The sequence below is a fragment of the Salvelinus alpinus genome, chromosome 2 (genome assembly GCF_045679555.1).
Source record: "Salvelinus alpinus chromosome 2, SLU_Salpinus.1, whole genome shotgun sequence".
Lineage (NCBI taxonomy): Eukaryota > Metazoa > Chordata > Actinopteri > Salmoniformes > Salmonidae > Salvelinus > Salvelinus alpinus.
In genome coordinates, this window is record NC_092087.1 from 114,594,409 (window position 1) to 114,616,339 (window position 21,931).

Consider the following 21,931-nt stretch of genomic DNA (forward strand, 5'->3'; position numbering starts at 1 on the left):
TACACAACAAGATGACTATTTTGGGGCGAAATAGCGGCCACAACAGACAGACCTGATATGGCCCATAATTCCACGTCCTTGGACGTCACGGGCTGAGTGGGTATGACCAAAGTTATTCTATTTAGCTACACTTTGTCGTACATTTTTACACTATAATAAATGTTTCTGATGCCACATAGCCTGTCAAAGGGAGTCGTTGGTTTTTTGAGGCAGTCGCTTTTTAGCTTTTTGTCTGAAAGTATTTTCTCAACTGCGATACCAACTCCAGTCAGCAGAATGCGATGTGCGTCTTTCAGGTGATTTTGCCACTGAGACGTATAATCTAGTGGATGTGACGCCTCTTCAACATCAACAGCTAATCAGCCACCTTGTTTCACTCTAACTTTATGGAAAAAGGTTTATTCAATCAATCTAGCAACTCCTCCCATACTGGGAAAATACAGGAATACGCACTCAGAGCCTCCTGATTGGGTCCTGTTTACACCTCCAAGGTGCCCCCCTCACACAGGAATACACACGAAGCTTTTCTAAAAACTACATTTTGCGTGTTTCGCTCACCTCTTTTTTTTAAACTAGGTTTGAGATGTGGTATCTACTCGACTCGCTGCCTCTCAGATTAAAAGGTGGGTCCATCTGCTCTATTCCCAAAGTGTGGTCTCCCTGAGATCCCAAGTTTGAGGGATCCCTGGTGCAACATTTACCCAGGTCGTCAGGAGCGGTCACCAAGTGAAGATTAACATCCCCATCGCCAAATGTGGTTAATTTCTTTAATATCAAATGAGGAGACAAACTTATCACACAAGTCAGACTTAAATCTAAATATTTATTGACTTATTAATAAGGGAGCAGGTCAATACAACACACAAATAAAGTGAATCAATTGAGTGCTCTACGATGATGGCTGGTCAACAAATCACCCCCAGATGATTCGTTGAGAGCCACGATACAAAAGTACAAAGGTCTTTTACAGCCAAGATACACCCCTTTCAACCTACATGACCAACAACAGATGTATAGAACGGGTCACAAGTTTAAGATTTGTATGAAAGATACTTATAATTCTCAACAGACAGTATCTGCTGTAAAAACAGTACTCGGTGTAGAGACCAGGGTCTGGCCCTGAGGTCGTCTCTCCCTGGTACCATATAGAACAGAAACATTAACTCATGCTCTGGAATACGGTCTCTTTGGGTTTTATCACCCAAAAGACATTGTAAATCTCCGGTCAGTGTTTTCTCCCAGAGGCCCATCCTCAGTAGAACACACAGACACAATAGTTCTAAGAACCCTCTATTCTGTCGCATAAAACAACCATTTGATCCAATAAAAGTATTATAACATAATGTTGCAGTTTTGCTCTCAGTGTTCACTGAAAGTTGACTAGTAACAACAACTGGGACCTAAAAGTCACCCACCATGAGACCCACTAAATCTGCCCAAGAAGAGGCAAACAAAAGAAAAACCAACACCAAACTTAAAGACAGGAAGCAAACCAAAAAGGTGGATCAACTAAAGGTGTTGACTCTCCAAATCTATCAAGACAACTGGAGCACTGGGCCAGACACTCTTAAATAGAACCTGGACCAGCTCAGGTGAAACACCTTCCCACTAACGAGATGGACAAGCAGCACAGGTGTAACACATACTGACTAACGAGGTGACACCAATCAGTGCGTCCTACGTGCTAACGACCTATATGTGTTAAAGTCCAACCTCAAAACATAAATGGAAAAACCAAAGCCTGTAACACCTTCCCCCTTTAGACAACAAATATATCCTATATTTTTGTTGGACAAGTTTGCTCACCCCCAACAGAAAACAACTTCCATTTCACATAATCAACTACAATGCTTCTACAATATAAACATAGTGTCTACTGGTTGTCAACAATTAAAAACAAGAAAAAACAAATTTCTAAATAATAATATACAATAGTATTATTTTTAAAATCCTTTTTCTTTCAATAGAATCCTAAAACCCACTAGCCCCCAAAAAACTAGTCTCCAATACGGAAAAACGTGCCGTCAAAATAAATTGTGATCCATGGCAACGCACTGGCTAAAAGCAAAACTTGTTGACTGCCCACCCTTGAGACAATCAGCAACCAACTCCTGCAATATCCGTAGTAACCTTCCACATCTGAGAATGAATCCTGATATTCTAAAAGCAGGGCAACAATGTCAATATAATTGTACCCAAAAATGGTCAACTGGTTGCATAAATAATTATGATTAATAAATGGTACATGAATTGTAAATATAAAAACCAAATGTAAACCCCTTTGTTAATATGTATTGGCAATACTTCACTTAAAGATGAGGCATAGAATAATAAAACATGTATCTTTTGTCAGGCTGGATGTTTGAAATATGAGGTGATTTGAGTCATGCTTCTTCAGTAGTGGAATAAAGACAATTAGCATTTGAATGTTGTCAAGAAATACTGGAGTGATGTCAGATTGTTAATAAAATTGATTATAGACCAATTTATTATACTGCTTTCATGTTATGTATATACACAAACATCTGCAACAATTATCATATTACATGTATTTTGTTTAAATAAGCAGCTTTTTCAACTTGTAGAAAACAGCTGGCTACATTTTGAAGTGTTGCAATTTGATTAAAGTGGGTCACCAACGCAGTAAGTGTAAAACAGCTCTTTTTTTTGTTAGTCACTTTTTGTTAAATAATACTCTTTCAATTCAGAGCCTGGATTTCCCACTGAGGCTAATATCCATATCATACTGCAATCAATTCAACAGGGCAAAGGATAAGGTAGAACATCATTAAAATACTCCTACTACAATGTTAAAACATTCTACATTGTGACATTATTTCATTGATATCATGAAACAACTTCTTCATGTATGTATTTTCTGATGTTTGATCAGAGATCTTTTATCAGAGTATCTCTTGTCACACTGATCACAGCTATACGATTTCTCTCCTGTGTGTTCTCTCTGGTGTAGAGTCAGATTGCCAGATGTAGTAAAACTCTTCACACATTGATCACAGCTGTAAGATTTCTCTCCTGTGTGTGTTCTCTGGTGCACTGTCAGCTCTCCAGATCTACCAAAACTATTCCCACATTGATCACAGCTATAAGGTTTCTCTCCTGTGTGTGTTCTCTGGTGTACAGTCAGAGAGCCAGATGTAGTAAAACTCTTCCCACATTGATCACAGCTATACAATTTATCTCCTGTGTGTGTTCTCTGGTGTTGAGTCAGAGAGCCAGATGTAGTAAAACTCTTCCCACATTGATCACAGCTATACAATTTATCTCCTGTGTGTGTTCTCTGGTGTTGAGTCAGATTGCCAGATGTAGTAAAACTATTCCCACATTGATCACAGCTATAAGGTTTCTCTCCTGTGTGTGTTCTCTGGTGTACAATGAGATAGCCAGATGTAGTAAAACTCTTCCCACATTGTTCACAGCTATAAGGTTTCTCTCCTGTGTGTGTTCTCTGGTGTCTAATAAGATAGCTAGATGAATAAAAACTCATCCCACATTGAGCACAGCCATATGGTTTGTCTCTTGTGTGTAATCTTTGATGTATTTTAAGTTTTAATGAAGAATTTAATCTTTTACCACAGTCAGAGCAGCAATGAGATTTCTCTCCTGTGTGTACTCGCTGGTGTATTTTAAGTTCTGATGAAGATTTGCAACCTTTCCCACAGTCAGAGCAGCAATGAGATTTCTTCCCTGTGGGTCTCTGCTGGTGTTTCTTGAGGAGTTCTGATCTGGAGAGACTCTTCTCTGCCTCCTCAGCGTCATGAGGTTGTTGAGGCTCCCCAGAGGATCCACGATAGTCACATCTCTCTCCTGTGTGAACAACAAGGTCAGACAGACGGTTAAAGTCCCACAACAGCAGAAATCCACTGTTAATTTGAGGTAAAAGGTGATGCCCAGAGTATACCCATTAAGTTGTACAACAATTGACATCTGTTAAATAATTTTACAATTGTCTTAAGATAGTCAAAACCTAAGCAGTGTGCCAGATGACCTTCGGTCTCCAAAAAAGGCCCCTTTCTGTGTTTGCTAAAATTGCGGCATGTGAGGGCGATGCACACATGATTTGCAGAAGCTCCTCCTAATGAGGGAACCGATGTAGTACATCTGCCTGGAGCAAAAATGGTGAGCAGATTTTCATTTTTCACAATGTATTCTGAACATTACAGCACAAGATCAGGAGTGCTACTGAAGGAAACTCACATTAAGTTCTGTGTCTATTCACTAATTCACCACCGTGGGGGAAAACTCAGGGGAGTTCTCATAGGCTGACAGCAAAAATAGCCTCCATTTACAGGTTGAATATGAGTGAATTTCACATTACTTTTGGATTACAACTGTCAGGCTCGTTTGAATCACCTGCTTAATATGTTTGTGTTATTGTCGCAAATCAACTGCTTTATACTTATAAAACACTTCAACCAGTAAAATGCTCTTTAGCTAGCTTTGCCATCAGCCTGAAACTGAGGGTTTGAACATTAAGTATTTAACAAATTGGCCAATAACTTCACCTAACAACAACATAGACCTACTGTAGGACCCATAACTTCACCGAACCACAATAACTACAGACATACTGGAACACCTGTGTGTTGTACAATAGCCTATCCATCAAGGAACAGTTCTCCACAAATTATGAGCTAAGTATCTCTGTGTCCAAACAGACTAACAAGACCCTACCAGTAAATCAAGCAGACAATAACATTATAAACACCAATTTGTTAGGGATGTTGGATCCAACGTGGAGCACGGCATAACTGTCTTTACCAGAGTAATGAATGAAGAAGCACTTTGGTTGTTGTTGCATGTCGTGATGTTTGTCATGTGACTGGAATTCAGAAAATGATTTCCTGGATCAGCTGATGATAGTTGAACATGTGACTGTAACTAAACAGCGTATTAAGAATTATGTGTAATTATTGAAGAACCTCGTTAATGACAGAATCCATTTGAGTGTCTAAAAAACTAAAAAAAATATTTATATATATATATATATATATATATATATTCCACCTTTATTTAACCAGGTTGTAAATGAGAACTTGTTCTCAACTTGCCTACCTGGTTAAATAAAGGTGAGATAAATAAATAAAATAGATCAGCAACGGTGGCTTGCAAACAGTGGATAGTAAGTAGCCCACCTTTGGAATAACTATGTATAGTTATAACTGTAGTATCCTGTATAAATGTAGTATCCTGTATAAATGTAGTATCCTGTATAAATGTAGTATCCTGTATAACTGTAGTATCCTGTATAACTGTGTAGTGTATAGTTATAACTGTAGTATCCTGTATAAATGTAGTATCCTGTATAACTATGTATAGTTATAACTGTAGTATCCTGTATAACTGTAGTATCCTGTATAAATGTAGTATCCTGTATAACTATGTATAGTTATAACTGTAGTATCCTGTATAACTGTAGTATCCTGTATAACTGTAGTATCCTGTATAAATGTAGTATCCTGTATAACTATGTATAGTTATAACTGTAGTATCCTGTATAACTGTAGTATCCTGTATAACTATGTATAGTTATAACTGTAGTATCCTGTATAAATGTAGTATTCTGTATAACTATGTATAGTTATAACTGTAGTATCCAGTATAGTCTGGGAGGAGGTGAAACCACTCAGGCTTATTTGATGTGATCTAATGTTTTGACCATCTAGTTTCTTACAAGCATTCAGTCACCAAAGGGGGTTCGGTCATTCCTTTGTTAATATACTGTCTCATTGACAAAAATATTTTGGATTATTTGTTTACATCATTCCTTTGTCTCGACCCAGAACACAGTAAACGTACCGAGGTTCTAATGTTGCCAAGGAGACACATTTGATTATTTATTTACAGTTTGGAGGGCTGGGGGTCTGACATCCAGGATACACATTTTATTATTTATTTACAGTTTGGAGGGTTGGGGGTCTGACATCCAGGAGACACATTTGATTATTTATTTACAGTTTGGAGGGTTGGGGGTCTGACATCCAGGATACACATTTTAGTTCTAATGGTGCCGTTCTGTTATTCTTTTCAGCTTCTTTTTCCAAGCATCTTACATTACTCTGAGACGAGTTATCCTGGGATCTTACATTACTCTGAGACTAGTTATCCTGGGATCTTACATTACTCTGAGACTAGTTATCCTGGGATCTTACATTACTCTGAGACTAGTTATCCTGGGATCTTACATTACTCTGAGACTAGTTATCCTGGGATCTTACATTACTCTGAAACTAGTTATCCTGGGGAATAATGTCAATACATTTGCAAAAAACCTAAACCTGTTTTTGCTTTGGCATTATGGGTTATTGTGATGTCATTATGGGGTAATGTGATACATTTTAGAATAAAGGGATGCACCGATATTACATTTTTGGCCAATACCGATATCTAATATTTTCCTTGCCCCAAAAAACGATACCGATAACCGGTATTTAACATTTTAGAGGCCTTTTAAGCATTCTAGTACAGCATTCTAATAGTTAACACACACACGGATGCAGCGGTCTAAGCCACTGCATCTCAGTGCAAGAGGTGTCACTACAGTCCCTGGTTCGAATCCAGGCTGTATCACATCCGGCCGTCATTGGGAGTCCCACAGTAGTTGTCTGTTATTGGTGTAGAGAGGACGGCAAAGGAGAGGGATTCCACATGTGGATAGGAAGATACAAATTATCATTATTACTGGAAAAAATTCATTTAAATTCCAGGAATTTTATAACTTTAGCTTTCTAGGTCAGTAGGTGACAGTAGGTTGTAACTCCAGGTCATGCCAGTAGGTTACAGTAGGTTGTATCTCTCTAGGTCATGCCAGTAGACTACAGTAGGTTGTAACTCTCTAGGTCATGCCAGTAGGCTACAGTAGGTTGTATCTCTCTAGGTCATGCCAGTAGGCTACAGTAGGTTGTATCTCTCTAGGTCATGCCAGTAGGCTACAGTAGGTTGTATCTCTCTAGGTCATGCCAGTAGGCTACAGTAGGTTGTATCTCTCTAGGTCATGCCAGTAGGTTACAGTAGGTTGTATCTCTCTAGGTCATGCCAGTAGGCTACAGTAGGTTGTAACTCTCTAGGTCATGCCAGTAGGCTACAGTAGGTTGTAACTCTCTAGGTCATGCCAGTAGGCTACAGTATATTGTATCTCTCTAGGTCATGCCAGTAGGCTACAGTAGGTTGTAACGCTCTAGGTCATGCCAGTAGGCTACAGTAGGTTGTAACTCTCTAGGTCATGCCAGTAGGCTACAGTAGGTTGTATCTCTCTAGGTCATGCCAGTAGGCTACAGTAGGTTGTAACGCTCTAGGTCATGCCAGTAGGCTACAGTAGGTTGTAACGCTCTAGGTCATGCCAGTAGGCTACAGTAGGTTGTAACGCTCTAGGTCATGCCAGTAGGCTACAGTAGGTTGTAACTCTCTAGGTCATGCCATTAGGCTACAGTAGGTTGTAACGCTCTAGGTCATGCCATTAGGCTACAGTAGGTTGTATCTCTCTAGGTCATGCCAGTAGGCTACAGTAGGTTGTAACTCTCTAGTTCATGCCAGTAGGTTACAGTAGGTTGTAACTCTCTAGGTCATGCCAGTAGGTTACAGTAGGTTGTAACTCTCTAGGTCATGCCAGTAGGCTACAGTAGGTTGTATCCAAGTAGAAACAATTATCAACCCAATGTGGAAAGTGTTGAATTTGGTCAACAACAAAATGAATGGTTATTTGCTACGTGAGGTTTACTTGATCCAACAGAAGTTTCGTAATGCTTAAGTTGTTATGTGGACACGTGACATACTGACAACTTTGATAAAAACACTATAGGAGTTGTCTCCAGATCGCTATGCATATTCATGCTAGTAGCTTAGCATCTCTCTCCATTGAATACAGGCGGTGCATATTCATGCTAGTAGATTAGCAGCTCTCTCAATTGAATACAGGCGGTGCATATTCATGCTAATAGCTTAGCATCTCTCTCCATTGAATACAGGCGGTTGACGACAACAACCCTCATAGAATATAAACAATAGATTACAATAATAAGATGTATCCACCAATCCAAAGAAAGGATAGGCGGGAGCTAGACAACCCGCAGTGCCGCTTTGTGGACAACTACTCCCCTTGTTAGGGCGGAGAGACATCTTGTCAGTATATCCATAATCTTTGTTGTAGCCAACCCAACTCTCAAATGGCACTATTGGGGGGCACGGTGTGTAGTAAAACATCACTACATTAAAATCGCTACCGTGCCCCCCAGTCTGCGGTCAGCAGATAGACCCTTCTCAAATATATATGTTAAGTTACTTTTTGGAAACGGAACTGAGAAAACAAGGGGTAGCTTGCTCTCTACGTTGTCTGATTCTAGACATATCAGTCATCATCCTGGGCCCTCCGTTGAAGAGGTATTGACGAGCCAACTCTGAATATCCAAAGTTAAAAACGAATTTAAGGTGGTACTTACTGGTGTTAATCAGATCTCCTATCTCCTCCTCTTCATCTTTCAATGTGACAGTTATCTCCCCTTCCTTCTTCACTCCAAAAACTGGATCCTCCTCTTTCTCTTCCTCCTCTTCTTTCACTGAAACAGCCTCATCCTCTACTTCTATTTGTACTGTGACATCCTCTTCTTCCTTCTCCTCTTTCACGACAATGTTCAGCCCCAGAGCTTCTTTCTCCGTCCAGCAGACCTCCTCTTCTTTAACAAGAGGGGAGAAGCTTACTGACCTCATGTTCGGGGATGTTAGCTAGTTAGCTATCATTAGCGACTAGGCTAGTGCTAATTTAACCAGTCAGCTACTATAGCTGACTAATACAAAATAACGTAATATTAAATGATATTAGATACGACAAAAGTGTGTCTAAAACACAGCAGGTAATATACACCGAAAGAGTATAAATAGCTTGAATCTTTCGGCTATGTTGGCTAGCAAGCTACCGGGGTGGTTGACGAGCTGTTTATGAAGAACCGTCCCCTAGATTATACGTCACGCTGGCAGCGTCGCCTGAAAGACGCACATCGCCGTCTGCTGACTGGAGGGGAAACGCAGTTGAGGATCATATTTTATTTTCAGACAAAGATTATTGTAAATGGATTTAATTAAATAATACTATTATATTGAGACATACAAAGACAGGAATGTGTTGATTGATTAGTGCGGATAAAAAATGTTTACTACTGCACATTTAAGGCAGTTTCATTAAGTTATATTACATCTAAATTAGCAGCTAGCTACTGTAGGTCTATACTGCTCCTACATGGTGTAACAATACATCATGTAGATTTATATAATGAACACACTAGGTCTATACTGCTCCTACATGGTGTAACAATACATCATGTAGATTTATATAATGAACAGACTAGGTCTATACTGCTCCTACATGGTGTAACAATACATCATGCAGATTTATATAATGAACACACTAGGTCTATACTGCTCCTACATGGTGTAACAATACATCATGCAGATGTATATAATGAACAGACTAGGTCTATACTGCTGCTACATTTTTGTATTATTATGTGTTATTTATTTCCCCTTTATTTAACCAGGTCAGCCAGTTGAGAACAAGTTCTCATTTTACAACTGCAACCTGGCCAAGATAAAACAAAGCAGTTCGACACATACAACAACACAGAGTTACACATGGAGTAAAACAAACATACAGTCAATAATACAGTAGAAAAATAAGTCTAAATACAATGTGAGAAAGTGAGGTGAGATGAGGGAGGTGAAGGCAAAAAAAAGGCCATGGTGGCGAAGTAAATACAATATAGCAAGTAAAACACTGGAATGGTAGATTTGCAGTGGAAGAATGTGCAAAGTAGAGATAGAAATAATGGGGTGCAAAGGAGCAAAATAAATAAATACAGTAGGGGAAGAGGTAGTTGTTTGGGCTAAATTATAGATGGGCTATGTACAGGTGCAGTAATCTGTGAGCTGCTCTGACAGCTGGTGCTTAAAGCTAGTGAGGGAGATAAGTGTTTCCAGTTTCAGAGATTTTTGTAGTTCGTTCCAGTCATTGGCAGCAGAGAACTGGAAGGAGAGGCGGCCAAAGGAGGAATTGGTTTTGGGGGTGACCAGAGAGATATACCTGCTGGTGGTATCCAATCCACCTACCAATGCCATTCAACTCTCCTTCCGTGGCCTCCAACTGCTCTTAAACGCAAGTAAAACTAAATGCATGCTATTCAACCGATCACTGCCTGCACCTGCTTGCCCGTCCAGCATCACTACTCTGGACGGCTCTGACTTAGAATACGTGGACAACTACAAATACCTAGGTGTCTGGTTAGACTGTAAATTCTCCTTCCAGACTCACATTAAGCATCTCCCATCCAAAATTAAATCTAGAATCAGCTTCCTATTTCGCAACAAAGCATCCTTTACTTTTGCTGCCAAACATACCCTCGTAAAACTGACCATCCTACCGATCCTCGACTTCGGTGATGTCACCTATAAAATAGCCTCCAACACTCTACTCAGTAAACTGGATGCAGTCTATCACAGTGCCATCCGTTTTGTCACCAAAGCCCCATATACCACTGCTCTCGTCGGCTGGCCCTCGCTACATATTCGTCGCCAAACCAACTGGCTCCAGGTCATCTATAAGTCTTTGCTAGGCTGCCTTAACTCAGATCACTGGTCACCATAGCAACACACACCCATAGCACGCGCTCCAGGAAGTATATCTCACTGGTCATCCTCAAAGCCAACACCTCTTTGGCCGCCTTTCCTTCCAGTTCTCTGCTGCCAATGACTGGATCGAATTGCAAAATTCGCTGAAGTTGGAGACTTATATCTCCCTCACTAACTTTAAGCATCAACTATCTGAGCAGCTTACCGATCGCTGCAGCTGTACACAGCCCATCTGTAAGTAGCCCATCCAATGCCTACCTCATCCCCATGTTTTTATTAACTTTTTTTGCTCACACCAGTATTTCTCCTTGCACAACATCATCTGCACATCTATCACTCCAGTGTTAATATGCTAAATTGTAATTACTTTGCTACTGCGGCCTATTTATTGCCTTATTGCCTTTATTGCCTCTGTACTCCATTTGCACACACTGTATTGTTCATGACGTCCTCCAGTGATTTTTAACTTAACACTGTATATAGATGTTTCTATTGTGTTATTGACTGTACTTTTGTTTATCCCACATGTTATTCCATGTGTAATTCTGTTGTTTTTGTCGCACTGCTTTGCTTTATCTTGGCCAGGTCGCAGTTGTAAATGAGAACTTGTTCTCAACTGGCCTACCTGGTTAAATAAAGTTGAAAAAGAAAAAATGTAGAAATTGTTCATGACGTCCTCCAGTGATTTTTACTTTTCCTGTTGAAAAGTAATATATAAATACATTAAAGTATAAACACACTAAAGAGAAACAAATAAATGTTTTGAGCAAAATAGTGTTTTTTTTAGACAACTGCAAACTAGAAGGAGTGAGTGATGTCATAGTTGTAACGGCTTTCTTCCTGGGGTGAAGGAGAGAACCAAAATGTTCAACATGATTTAATAAAGAAGAGACAATAACGTGAACACTATACAAAATAACAAAATGTGAAAACCGAGACAGTCCTATCTAGTGCAGAACACAAAGACAGAAGACAACCACCCACAATCCCCAACACAAAACAAGCCACCTATATATGATTCTCAATCAGGGACAACGATTGACAGCTGCCTCTGATTGAGAACCATATCAGGCTGAACACAGAAACAGACAAACTAGACACACAACATAGAATGCCCACCCAGCTCACGTCCTGACCAACTCTAAAACAAGCAACACACATAAGAACTATGGTCAGGACGTGACAATAGTAAGGCCTTCAAGGAGTTGGCTTGATGGGAAGTCGTGATGTCATCCAATAGGAGACTGATCTTCATGTGAATATTCATTATTCTTTTTAAAATCCTTCCTGTTCTGTCAAGTTGGTTGTTGATCATTGCTAGAAAGCCATTTTCAAGTCTTTCCATAGATTTTAAAGACGATTTAAGTCCAAACTGTAACTAGGCCACTCAGGAACATTCAATGTCATCTTGGTAAGCTCCTCCAGCGTCGATTTGGCCTTGTGGTTTAGGTTATTGTCCTGTTAGTACAGTTTTTTGTATTCAGATCTCTGAAATGCACTCTACCCACGTAACATTTAGTTTCCTTATGTTACGCTGGGAAAACAGTTTTCATGGGCACAGAAATTCCAAATCAAATCATTTGAGTTTGCTAAATTCAATGGTTCTAACCGAGAGTCACCTTAACTTTATTGACACCCAAATGGATACTGTCATTAACGCGGTTCTTCAATAATTACACATAATTCTTAATACTGTAGCTGTTTAGTTATAGTCACATGTTCAACTATCATCAGCTGATCCAGGAAATCATTTTCTGAATGACAGTCAAATGACAAACATCACGACATGCAACAACAACCAAAGTGCTTCTTCATTCATTACTCTGGTAAAGACAGTTATACCGTGCTCCACGTTGGATCCAACATCCCTAACAAATTGGTGTTTATAATGTTATTGTCTGCTTGATTTACTGTAGGGTCTCGTTAGTCTGTTTGCACACAGAGATACTTTGCTCATAATGTGTAGAGAACTGTTCCTTGATGGATAGGCTATTGTACAACACACAGAGCTATTTTCCTTTATTCAGGACATTTAGAATGACAACACATTACAGAGTAGCCTAGTGGGATTATTCACAAAATTATCTGGTTATGAAATGTCATGGCAAAGACATTTTAGTTTCCATGTTTCACCTGAATTATTAAACGATTTATAATCCTAGGTCTGTTGTTGTTAGGTGAAGTTATGGGTCCTACAGTAGGTCTATGTTGTTGTTAGGTGAAGTTATGGGTCCTACAGTAGGTCTATGTTATTGTTAGGTGAAGTTATGGGTCCTACAGTAGGTCTATGTTATTGTTAGGTGAAGTTATGGGTCCTACAGTAGGTCTATGTTATTGTTAGGTGAAGTTATGGGTCCTACAGTAGGTCTATGTTGTTGTTAGGTGAAGTTATGGGTCCTACAGTAGGTCTATGTTATTGTTAGGTGAAGTTATGGGTCCTACAGTAGGTGTATGTTATTGTTAGGTGAAGTTATGGCTGATGTTAAAGCTAGCCAAAGAGCATTTTACTGGTTAAGTGTTTTTTTAAGTATATAGCAGTTAAATTGTGACAAAAACACAAACATATTAACCAGGACATTCAAGCGAGCCTTACAGTTATTATCCAAAAGTAATGTGAAATGCACTCATAATCAACCTATAAATGGAGGCTATTTTTGCTGTCAGCCTATGAGAACTCCCCTGAGTTTTCCCCCACGGTGGTGAATTAGTGAATAGACACCAGAGGTTAATGTGAGTTTCCTTCAGTAGCACTCCTGATCTTGTGCTGTAATATTCAGAGTACATTGTGAAAAACTACAATCTTTGCTCACCATTTTTGCTCCAGGCAGATATACTACATCCATAACTAGTGGTTTCCTCATTAGCAGGGAGGTGTTTCTGCATTGTGCATTGCCCTCGTGCCGCAATTTTAGCAAACACAGAAAAGGGCCTACATTGGAGACCAATAGTTGTCTGGCACAGTGCTTAGGATTTCAACAACTTGAATAACTTATTTCTAGTTACCAATAATGTGAAAACAAGACAAAATATGACTATTGTTGCTAACTTGACTGTCTTAATTGTCAAATAAATCAACAGACGTCAATTGTTGTACAACTTCATGGGCATCATCTTTTACCTCAAATTAACAGTGGATTTTTGCTGTTGTGGGCCTTTAATCATCTGACTTTGTTGTTCACACAGGAGAGATACGGGACTATCGTGGATCCTCTGCGGAGCCTCAACAACCTCATGATGCTGATGCGGCAGAGAAGAGTCTCTCCACATCAGAACTCCTCAAGAAACGCCTGCAGAGACCCACAGGGAAGAAATCTCACTGCTGCTCTGACTGTGGGAAGAGATTCACCTTATCAGGCATTAAAATACATCAAAGAATTCCCACTGGATTCCCACTGGAGTCAAGCTGTCTCACTATACATCAGAGAATACACACAGGAGAGAAGCCTTATACCTGTGATCAATGTGGGAAGAGTTTTACTCTGCTGAACAGCCTGATAGTACACCAGCAGACACACACAGGAGAGAAACCTTTTAGCTGTGATCAATGTGGGAAGAGTTTTACTACATCTAGCTATCTAACTATACACCAGAGAACACACACAGGAGAGAAACGATATAGCTGTGATCAATGTGGACAGGGTTTCGGTACATCTGGCTGTCTGACAAAACACCAGAGAATACACACAGGAGAGAAACCTTACAGCTGTGATCAATGTGGGAAGAGATGTTCTACATCTGGCCATCTAACTATACACCAGAGAATACACACAGGAGAGAAACCTTACAGCTGTGATCAATGTGGGAAGAGTTTTGCTGCATCTGGCAATCTGACTATACACAAGAGAATACACACAGGAGAGAAACCTTATAGCTGTGATCAATGTGGAAAGAGTTTTACTCAGTCAACCAGCCTGACATCACACCAGAGAACACACACAGGAGAGAAACCTTATAGCTGTGGTCAATGTGGGAAGAGTTTTTGTACATCTGGCCGTCTGGCAACACACCGGAGAACACACACAGGAGAGAAACCTTATAGCTGTGATCAATGTGGGAAGAGTTTTGGTACATCTGGCTGTCTGACAAAACACCAGAGAACACACACAGGAGAGAACCCTTATAGCTGTACTCAATGTGGGAAGAGTTTTACTCATTCAACCAGCCTGAAATTACACCAGAGAACACACACAGGAGAGAAACCTTATAGCTGTAATCAATGTGAGAAGAGTTTTTCTTCATTAGGCCTTCTGACTGTACACCAGAGAATACACATAGGAGAGAAACCTTATTGCTGTGATCAATGTGGGAGAAGTTTTACTCAGCTAGGCAGCCTGGTATCTCACCAGAGAACACACACAGGAGAGAAACCGCATAGATGTAATCAATGTGGGATGAGATACTCTGATAAAAGATCTCTGACTAAACATCAGAAAATACATGTTGTTTCATGATATCAATGAAATAATGTAGAATGTTTTTAATAGTGTGTATTTTAGTCACGTCACAATATAGAATGTTTTATTAACATTGTAGTAGCAGTATTCTAATGTCACAATGTAGAATGTTTTAACATTGTAGTAGCAGTTTTCTAATGATGTCACAATGTAGAATGTTTTAACATTGTAGTAGGAGTATTCTAATGATGTCACAATGTAGAATGTTATAACATTGTAGTAGGAGTATGTTAATGATGTCACAATGTAGAATGATTTAACATTGTAGTAGGAGTATGTTAATGATGTCACAATGTAGAATGATTTAACATTGTAGTAGCAGTTTTCTAATGATGTCACAATGTAGAATGTTTTAACATTGTAGTAGGAGTATTCTAATGATGTCACAATGTAGAATGTTATAACATTGTAGTAGGAGTATGTTAATGATGTCACAATGTAGAATGATTTAACATTGTAGGAGCAGTATTCTAATGATGTCACAATGGAGCACCCTAAACGTTTGCTCTGAATTGAAAGAGTACTATTTATGAGATTTAACAAAAAGTGACTATCAAAAAAAGAGTTTTGATTCAAGTTGGTGACCCACTTGAATCAAAATGCAATACTTCAAAATGTTTAGGTTCTCAATATATCCCAAACTGTTTGTACATATTGGTTATTGATTTGGACACGTTAAAACTGTGTTTTGAAATTGCGCTATTCCCATTTAGCAAAATGTCATTGAAAAGACGTTGAAAATAACACTATTCCGGGTAGTTTTTCAATGACTTAACTTAATTTCAAGGTACTTGCAGCCTAAACACATAGTGAAGCATTGTAGTTGATTATAATGTGAAATGGAAGTTGTTTTCTGTTGGTGGTGCAAACTTGTCCAACAAAAAATATAAGATATATTTGTTGTCTTGAGGGGGAAGGTGTTCCAGGCTTTGGTTTTTAGCACGTAGGGCGCCGATTGATGTCACCTCGTTAGTCAGTATGTGTTACTCCTGTGCTGGCTTGTCCATCTCGTTAGTGGGAAGGTGTTTCACCTGAGCTGGTCCAGGTTCTATTTAAGAGTGTCTGGCCCAGTGCTCCAGTTGTCTTGATAGATGTGGAGAGTCAACACCTTTAGTTGCTCCACCTTTTTGGTTTGCTTCCTGTCTTTAAGTTTGTTGTGGGTTTTTCTTTTGTTTTCCTCTTCTTGGGCAGATTGAGTGGGTCTCATGGTGGGTGTCTTTTAGGTCCCAGTTGTTGTTACTTGTCAATTTTCAGTGGACACCGCCATAGTGTCTATCAGAACCACTCCTAAAAAAACAAGCTTGTATTTTGGGTTGGATATTGCATCCAATTAATATTTTAATCAATGGCATTTCCTTAGAATGTTCATTAGTCTTTCAGTTGTTAGTCTTATGTTGTGTACTAAAATTAATCTTCTGTTTTTTTTTATCCTGTTATTTTTGTGTACTAAATATTTCTGTTTATTTTCATTGTTTTTTCCTGTGAAGCCATTGTGTTGCATCATGTCTGAAATGTGCTGTATAAATAAAGCTTGGTTTGATTTGAACCAATGAACCCAATGACTGACCAATCAACAGACTCTTGGTCCCTCTTAGTATGAAAAACAGTATCACTTTTCCAGCCTGCTGAAGGCGTGTTGGAGTGGTAAACACCACCCCCGGCTCTACCAGGGGCTTGAGGTGGTCTCCCACAGCTCTGCTGGTGGAGTGGTAAACACCACCCCCGGCTCTACCAGGGGCTTGAGGTGGTCTCCCACAGCTCTGCTTATGTCATGTTCTGTGGCCTTGCTGTTCCATTTCCTGACTGCCTCTGCAACACAGAAAGAAACACATTTAGTCATATTATATAAAACATTCAAAGTAATGGATATGGAGCATCTATGGCCTCAGTTTCACCTGGCACCTAAATGTGACTTCTGTCATCTGATCACTCCAAGCTGCATTCGGTTCAGATCTACCAGGATGGGCCTTTGACATAGTCTGGATGCAGTCAGGCCACTGAATATGCATAAGCAATGTAAAGAGATAGAGATACATCCTTGGGACGTCCCTAGTCTGTTGAAGTTGACATTTAAAAGGGTTAAGGTTAGGGTAGGGATGTCCCAAGGATCCCAGATAGAATTGACCATTGTGCATTCTTCTGTCTCTTTTACATAGCAGGTGATAGGTTCTGACTTCTGAACTTGAAAATATGAAATATCCTTATTATGTGAAATTGAATGAAACAATAATGTATGTTGATGCTAATATGATGTACAATATTCCATGATGTTTCTATATGATAACAATAGAGTAATATATTAAATATGATGTATAATATTCCATGATATTTCTATATGATAACAATACCGTAATATATTTAATATAATGTACAATATTCTATATACTATTTTTTTAACAGTTTCACTAATTAACTTATTCATTATGATTCAACGTCAGTTCACCGTCTCACTTCATACTGTATTGGAGCAGCAGCCCCTGACTGCCCAGTTCAACATCAGTTCACCGTCTCACCTCATACTGTATTGGAGCAGCAGCAGCTGACTGCCCAGTTCAACATCAGTTCACCGTCTCACTTCATACTGTATTGGAGCAGCAGCAGGTGACTTGATCGTTGATGCTAATCATCATGTGTTGAATCTGAGAGTAAATAGAGCCGACTACAACTCTAAAAATGAAGGGTTCAACTGGAGTTGTTCTCAGATCCCCTATGAACCGTGGGGTTCTTGGTCAATGAAAAACAGCCCCAAAAGGTTCTTCAAAGAACTTGTTAGAAGGTGGGTTCATCGAGGAACCTCCGTTGTTGCTGGACTTCTTCCGGGAACTTCGCAATTACAACTGAAAACGATGGTGGCAAGTTTGGATGCGACAACAGTTAAAAAGGTTAAGTTGGGTTGATGTTTGGCTCTGAATATGTCTCGAAAATGTTTATATAGTAATATAACATACTAATAATGGATAACGAAGACAATTAATGGTTTTCTGTGAATATCTTCCATAACGTTACTATAGCTAATTAACGTAAATATTAGAAAGCCGGGTTTGACCGTCGACGTTGTATGAGCTACAGTGCAGTACCGTTATCTAGCTAGATAACGTTATGTCCTAACTAGGCACAACTAGGTTTGGATTATTTCCCTCAACTATATTCTTTCCCATATATTGTATATCGTTTCCATAAAGCCAACATGGCTTTACACTCATTAACGTAAGTTTCCAATCTAGAGCAGTTCTCACTTTTGTGATAATGAACTAGCTAACGTTAACTAACTAACTAACTAAGGACGGTGACCTGTCCAGACGAGATGTTACAACGAACTGAATCGTCAATGGAGGTCTTCCTCTTTATATAGCCTGCTACAGCATGCAATACTATTAACTCACAAGGGGGCATAATGTTACATGTACAATACCCTCCCATTTTGGAAACGTTACATGGACAATACTATCCAATTTTGGAAACGTTACATGGACAATACTATCCCATTTTGGAAACGTTACATGGACAATACTATCCCATTTTGGAAACGTTACATGGACAATACTATCCCATTTTGGAAACGTTACATGTACAATACTGTCCCATTTTGGAAACGTTACATGGACAATACTATCCCATTTTGGAAACGTTACATGTTCGCCCCCTTGTGGAGGGAAATTAATATCTTAGATGGTAGCTGTAGATGGGATTCAAATGCATAATGGTATTAATACAGTGTCTAGACTACCTCTTTTGTATAAATGCCCTTCAGAATCCAAACACAGTATTGCCACTCAGCAAAATGTTGCGTATAATCTTTCAAGTCAGCCTGATAAAATATTGAACAATTTGTGTACAAAGATATCTTGAAATGTGATATTAGGCCTGTATGGCAGTACTGTTACTGTATGGCAGTACTGTATTGGCTAGTGCTTTCTCCAATATGTTCTTCTATTTTGCATTAAATTGTATGTCGATGCCATTTATCTTTCAATATTTATTTAATATATATATATGTTTTAATGGTTGTAAGACTATTCTTTGACACATTTTCTCTTCCTTTGAAATTCTTATAGGACAGAACATGGACACAATGCAATTGGGATCAAGAAGAAGGTACATTTAACCTACATAGCAGTCAATACAAACTGAAATCTATTTGCATACAAATGTGTGCAAATTATCTTTTCAGATGTTCTCAGAAATGAATCAAGTCCATGGAATGGATATAGACAAAAAGATAATTCAAGGACTAACAGAGGTAGAGAGGCGAGGCAGGGGTGAGGACATCATCCTGCTATTTTGACAGTCCCTGAAGGACAATACAGAAGAGGGATTTGTCTTATTCCTTCCCTTTCTCTGATGTATTTTGTAATAAAATGAGCAAGTGTAGTAAGATCATTGCTTTACTTTACTAGGACTGGAGACCACAGCAGCGATTCTGCTCTTGCCATACCTCTTCAATGAGGACCCGAGTGGCCTTTATGTCCGTGACAAGGTATGCCTATGCACCAATCATCTGTTTCTTCATAAACACAGGTGTGCATGCTGATATAAAACTACAGCTGAACATTTGTTATGTTCTTCGTTAATTGTGTGTGTATTCATCTTTTCTTACTTTTGTTGACACAGATTTCACCGCTCTTCACTCCTTTACTGCACATCGGCGGAAATCCATTTCACCATGAGAGTGAAATCCCGCTGGCCTTTGATGGGGAGAACATCCACGCCCTCGAGGACGTCCCCATGGGACTTGAGGCTCTGCTAGGGCTGTATTTTTTTATTTTCCCTTAAATGTCAGATAAACACTTATGTTGTTAAGTTACTGTGTTCTGGGGAGAAGAGAAGTTGGGGTGAAGTTACAAGGGCCGGTCATAAAGATGGCGAACTTCCTAACATAACTAAGTGAATACGATATACACACTAAAGCTGAAAAATCTGTATTTAGCATCAAGTCTACAATATTGTTAGTTTACCTATGATTCATTTTTAATGTATGTTGTTTTTATTGTACATCATTATTTATATATATTATATGTCATGAAAAGCACTATACAAAGTAAATGTATTATTTATTATGGTCTGACATGTCTGCAGAAATGTTGCAATTTTGTAATGTGTTTTTGTTTGGTAAATTGTTTTGTAATTATTAAGTCACATTTGTGGTGCCACTAAATAAATAATGAATTATTTAAATCAATATTGTGAATATTGTTATTAAAATATTTTTTTTATAATGGAGGGAGGGTGGACAGGGAGTTTAAGAAAATGGATTCTCCAGGAACCTTTACTTTTTAGAGTGTATATTGATAAAAGTCACCTTGTCCGAGAGACATTTACATAGTTATACACAGCCCAATTTGGGATGACTATTTTGGGGCGAAATAGCGGCCACAACAGACAGACCTGATATCGCCCATAATTCGACGTCCTTGGACGTCACGTGCTGAGTGGGTATGACCAAAGTTATTCTATTTAGCTACACTTTGTAGTACATTTTTACACTATAATAAATGTTTGATGCCACATCGCCCGTTTTCAAAGGGAGTTGTTGGTTTTTAGGGGCAGTCTCTTTTTAGCTTTTTGTCTGAAAGTATTTTCTCTACTGCGATACCAACTCCAGTCAGCAGATGGCGATGTGCGTCTTTCAGGTGATTCTGCCACTGTGACTTATAATCTAGTGGACGGGACGCTTCTTCAACATCAACAGCTAGTCAGCCACCTTGGTTCACTCTAACTTAATGAAAAAAGGTTTATTCAATAAATCTAGTAATTCCTCTCATACTGGGAAGAACCCCCCCATGCCTTAAGGGCAGTTTATTACAAATGTAATAACACCCGGACAGAGAAAATCCAATAAGCGTTTTATAGTTTCATCCTTAGGGTAACTTGCCCTAAAGTGGACACACTGCCATCAGTTTCTGAGACAATTGCCCAGACTTTGTAGACTGTTTAATAATGATTAAACCTCATCTTTATCAAATGATCCATTAAAGATACCAACTCAAAACCTACGTTCGTCTACATATGGGTTGTTTAAATTGTATCTAATTATATTCCCAGTATTACTTTATCAAATCTCTAGTAAACGATTATACACACATACAATTCACCATATTTTCATATATTCATAGAATCCATATAAAACGTAAGACATTCTCAGGTACTCACGACAACCATTCCATTTGCTTTTTCAAAGACTCTCTATAGCTACGAAGCAGCTCTCCAAACATACTCCCAGCAGAACAAAAAATAAACTTTTGTTTCCCGGACAATGACCATGGGATCCTCAACGGTTCTCTAACCTCCCAGAGACCACGGCAAAATCAAGCCTCCCAGGAACTATAGACCTTCCGCTGCTTTCTAAACTATCATCCCGCTTATTATCCAAATTTCAATCATCTGATTCAGCATATTTCTATATGTTACTATCCAAACGTCAGATTAAGACTCATTTCCACATTCACACAACTCTCATATCAGTCACACAGCTCTCATATCACAGTCACACAACTCTCATATCAGTCACACAACTCTCATATCACAGTCACACAACTCTCATATCACAGTCACACAACTCTCATATCAGTCACACAACTCTCCTATCGCAGTCACACAGCTCTCATATCACAGTCACACAATGCTATTCCCAAACATACCTCAGCAATTAGTTGTTTTTCAACAATATTGTAACCTGCAGGAATATTTTCACATTTCTATCTCATGGTTAGTTCCTAGGATAATGCAACTCATACATTTACATCTTTCAATACTTCTAAAATGGGGTACAGGTTTAAAACAAGTAAATGTTTAAAATAATTACAGATAGCTGACTTGGCCTCAGAGCCTCCTGACTGGGCCCTGTT

The 21,931-nt window shown here is 39.0% G+C and overlaps 3 protein-coding genes across 4 annotated transcripts in view; 2 read left to right on the plus strand and 1 right to left on the minus strand.

Moving 5' to 3' along the window:
- Positions 1 to 21,931, plus strand: part of LOC139548169 (zinc finger protein 135-like) — a 263,034-nt gene that overhangs the window by 94,749 nt on the left and 146,354 nt on the right. The gene's annotated exons all lie outside the window — the stretch shown is intronic.
- LOC139549068 (zinc finger protein 180-like) lies at positions 804 to 8,935 on the minus strand. Its single transcript, XM_071359177.1, has 2 exons — positions 8,454 to 8,935; positions 804 to 3,825 (listed from the first exon to the last, which is right to left on the minus strand). Exons 1-2 carry the CDS (start codon positions 8,719 to 8,721, stop codon positions 2,864 to 2,866), a joined length of 1,230 nt encoding a protein of 409 aa, XP_071215278.1. The 5' UTR covers positions 8,722 to 8,935; the 3' UTR covers positions 804 to 2,863.
- Positions 11,301 to 16,476, plus strand: LOC139552477 (zinc finger protein ZFP2-like). Its single transcript, XM_071364255.1, has 2 exons — positions 11,301 to 11,313; positions 13,816 to 16,476. The coding sequence occupies exons 1-2, from the start codon at positions 11,301 to 11,303 to the stop codon at positions 15,081 to 15,083; spliced, it is 1,281 nt and encodes a 426-aa protein (XP_071220356.1). The 3' UTR covers positions 15,084 to 16,476.

Coding starts and splice junctions, on each gene's coding strand:
- LOC139549068 (XM_071359177.1), bottom strand. CDS start 8,721: ATGAGGTCAGTAAGCTTCTCCCCTCTTGTTAAAGAAGAGGAGGTCTGC. Junction 3,826..8,453: donor AGGAGATCTGATTAACACCA/GTAAGTACCACC, acceptor TTGTTCACACAG/GAGAGAGATGTGACTATCGT.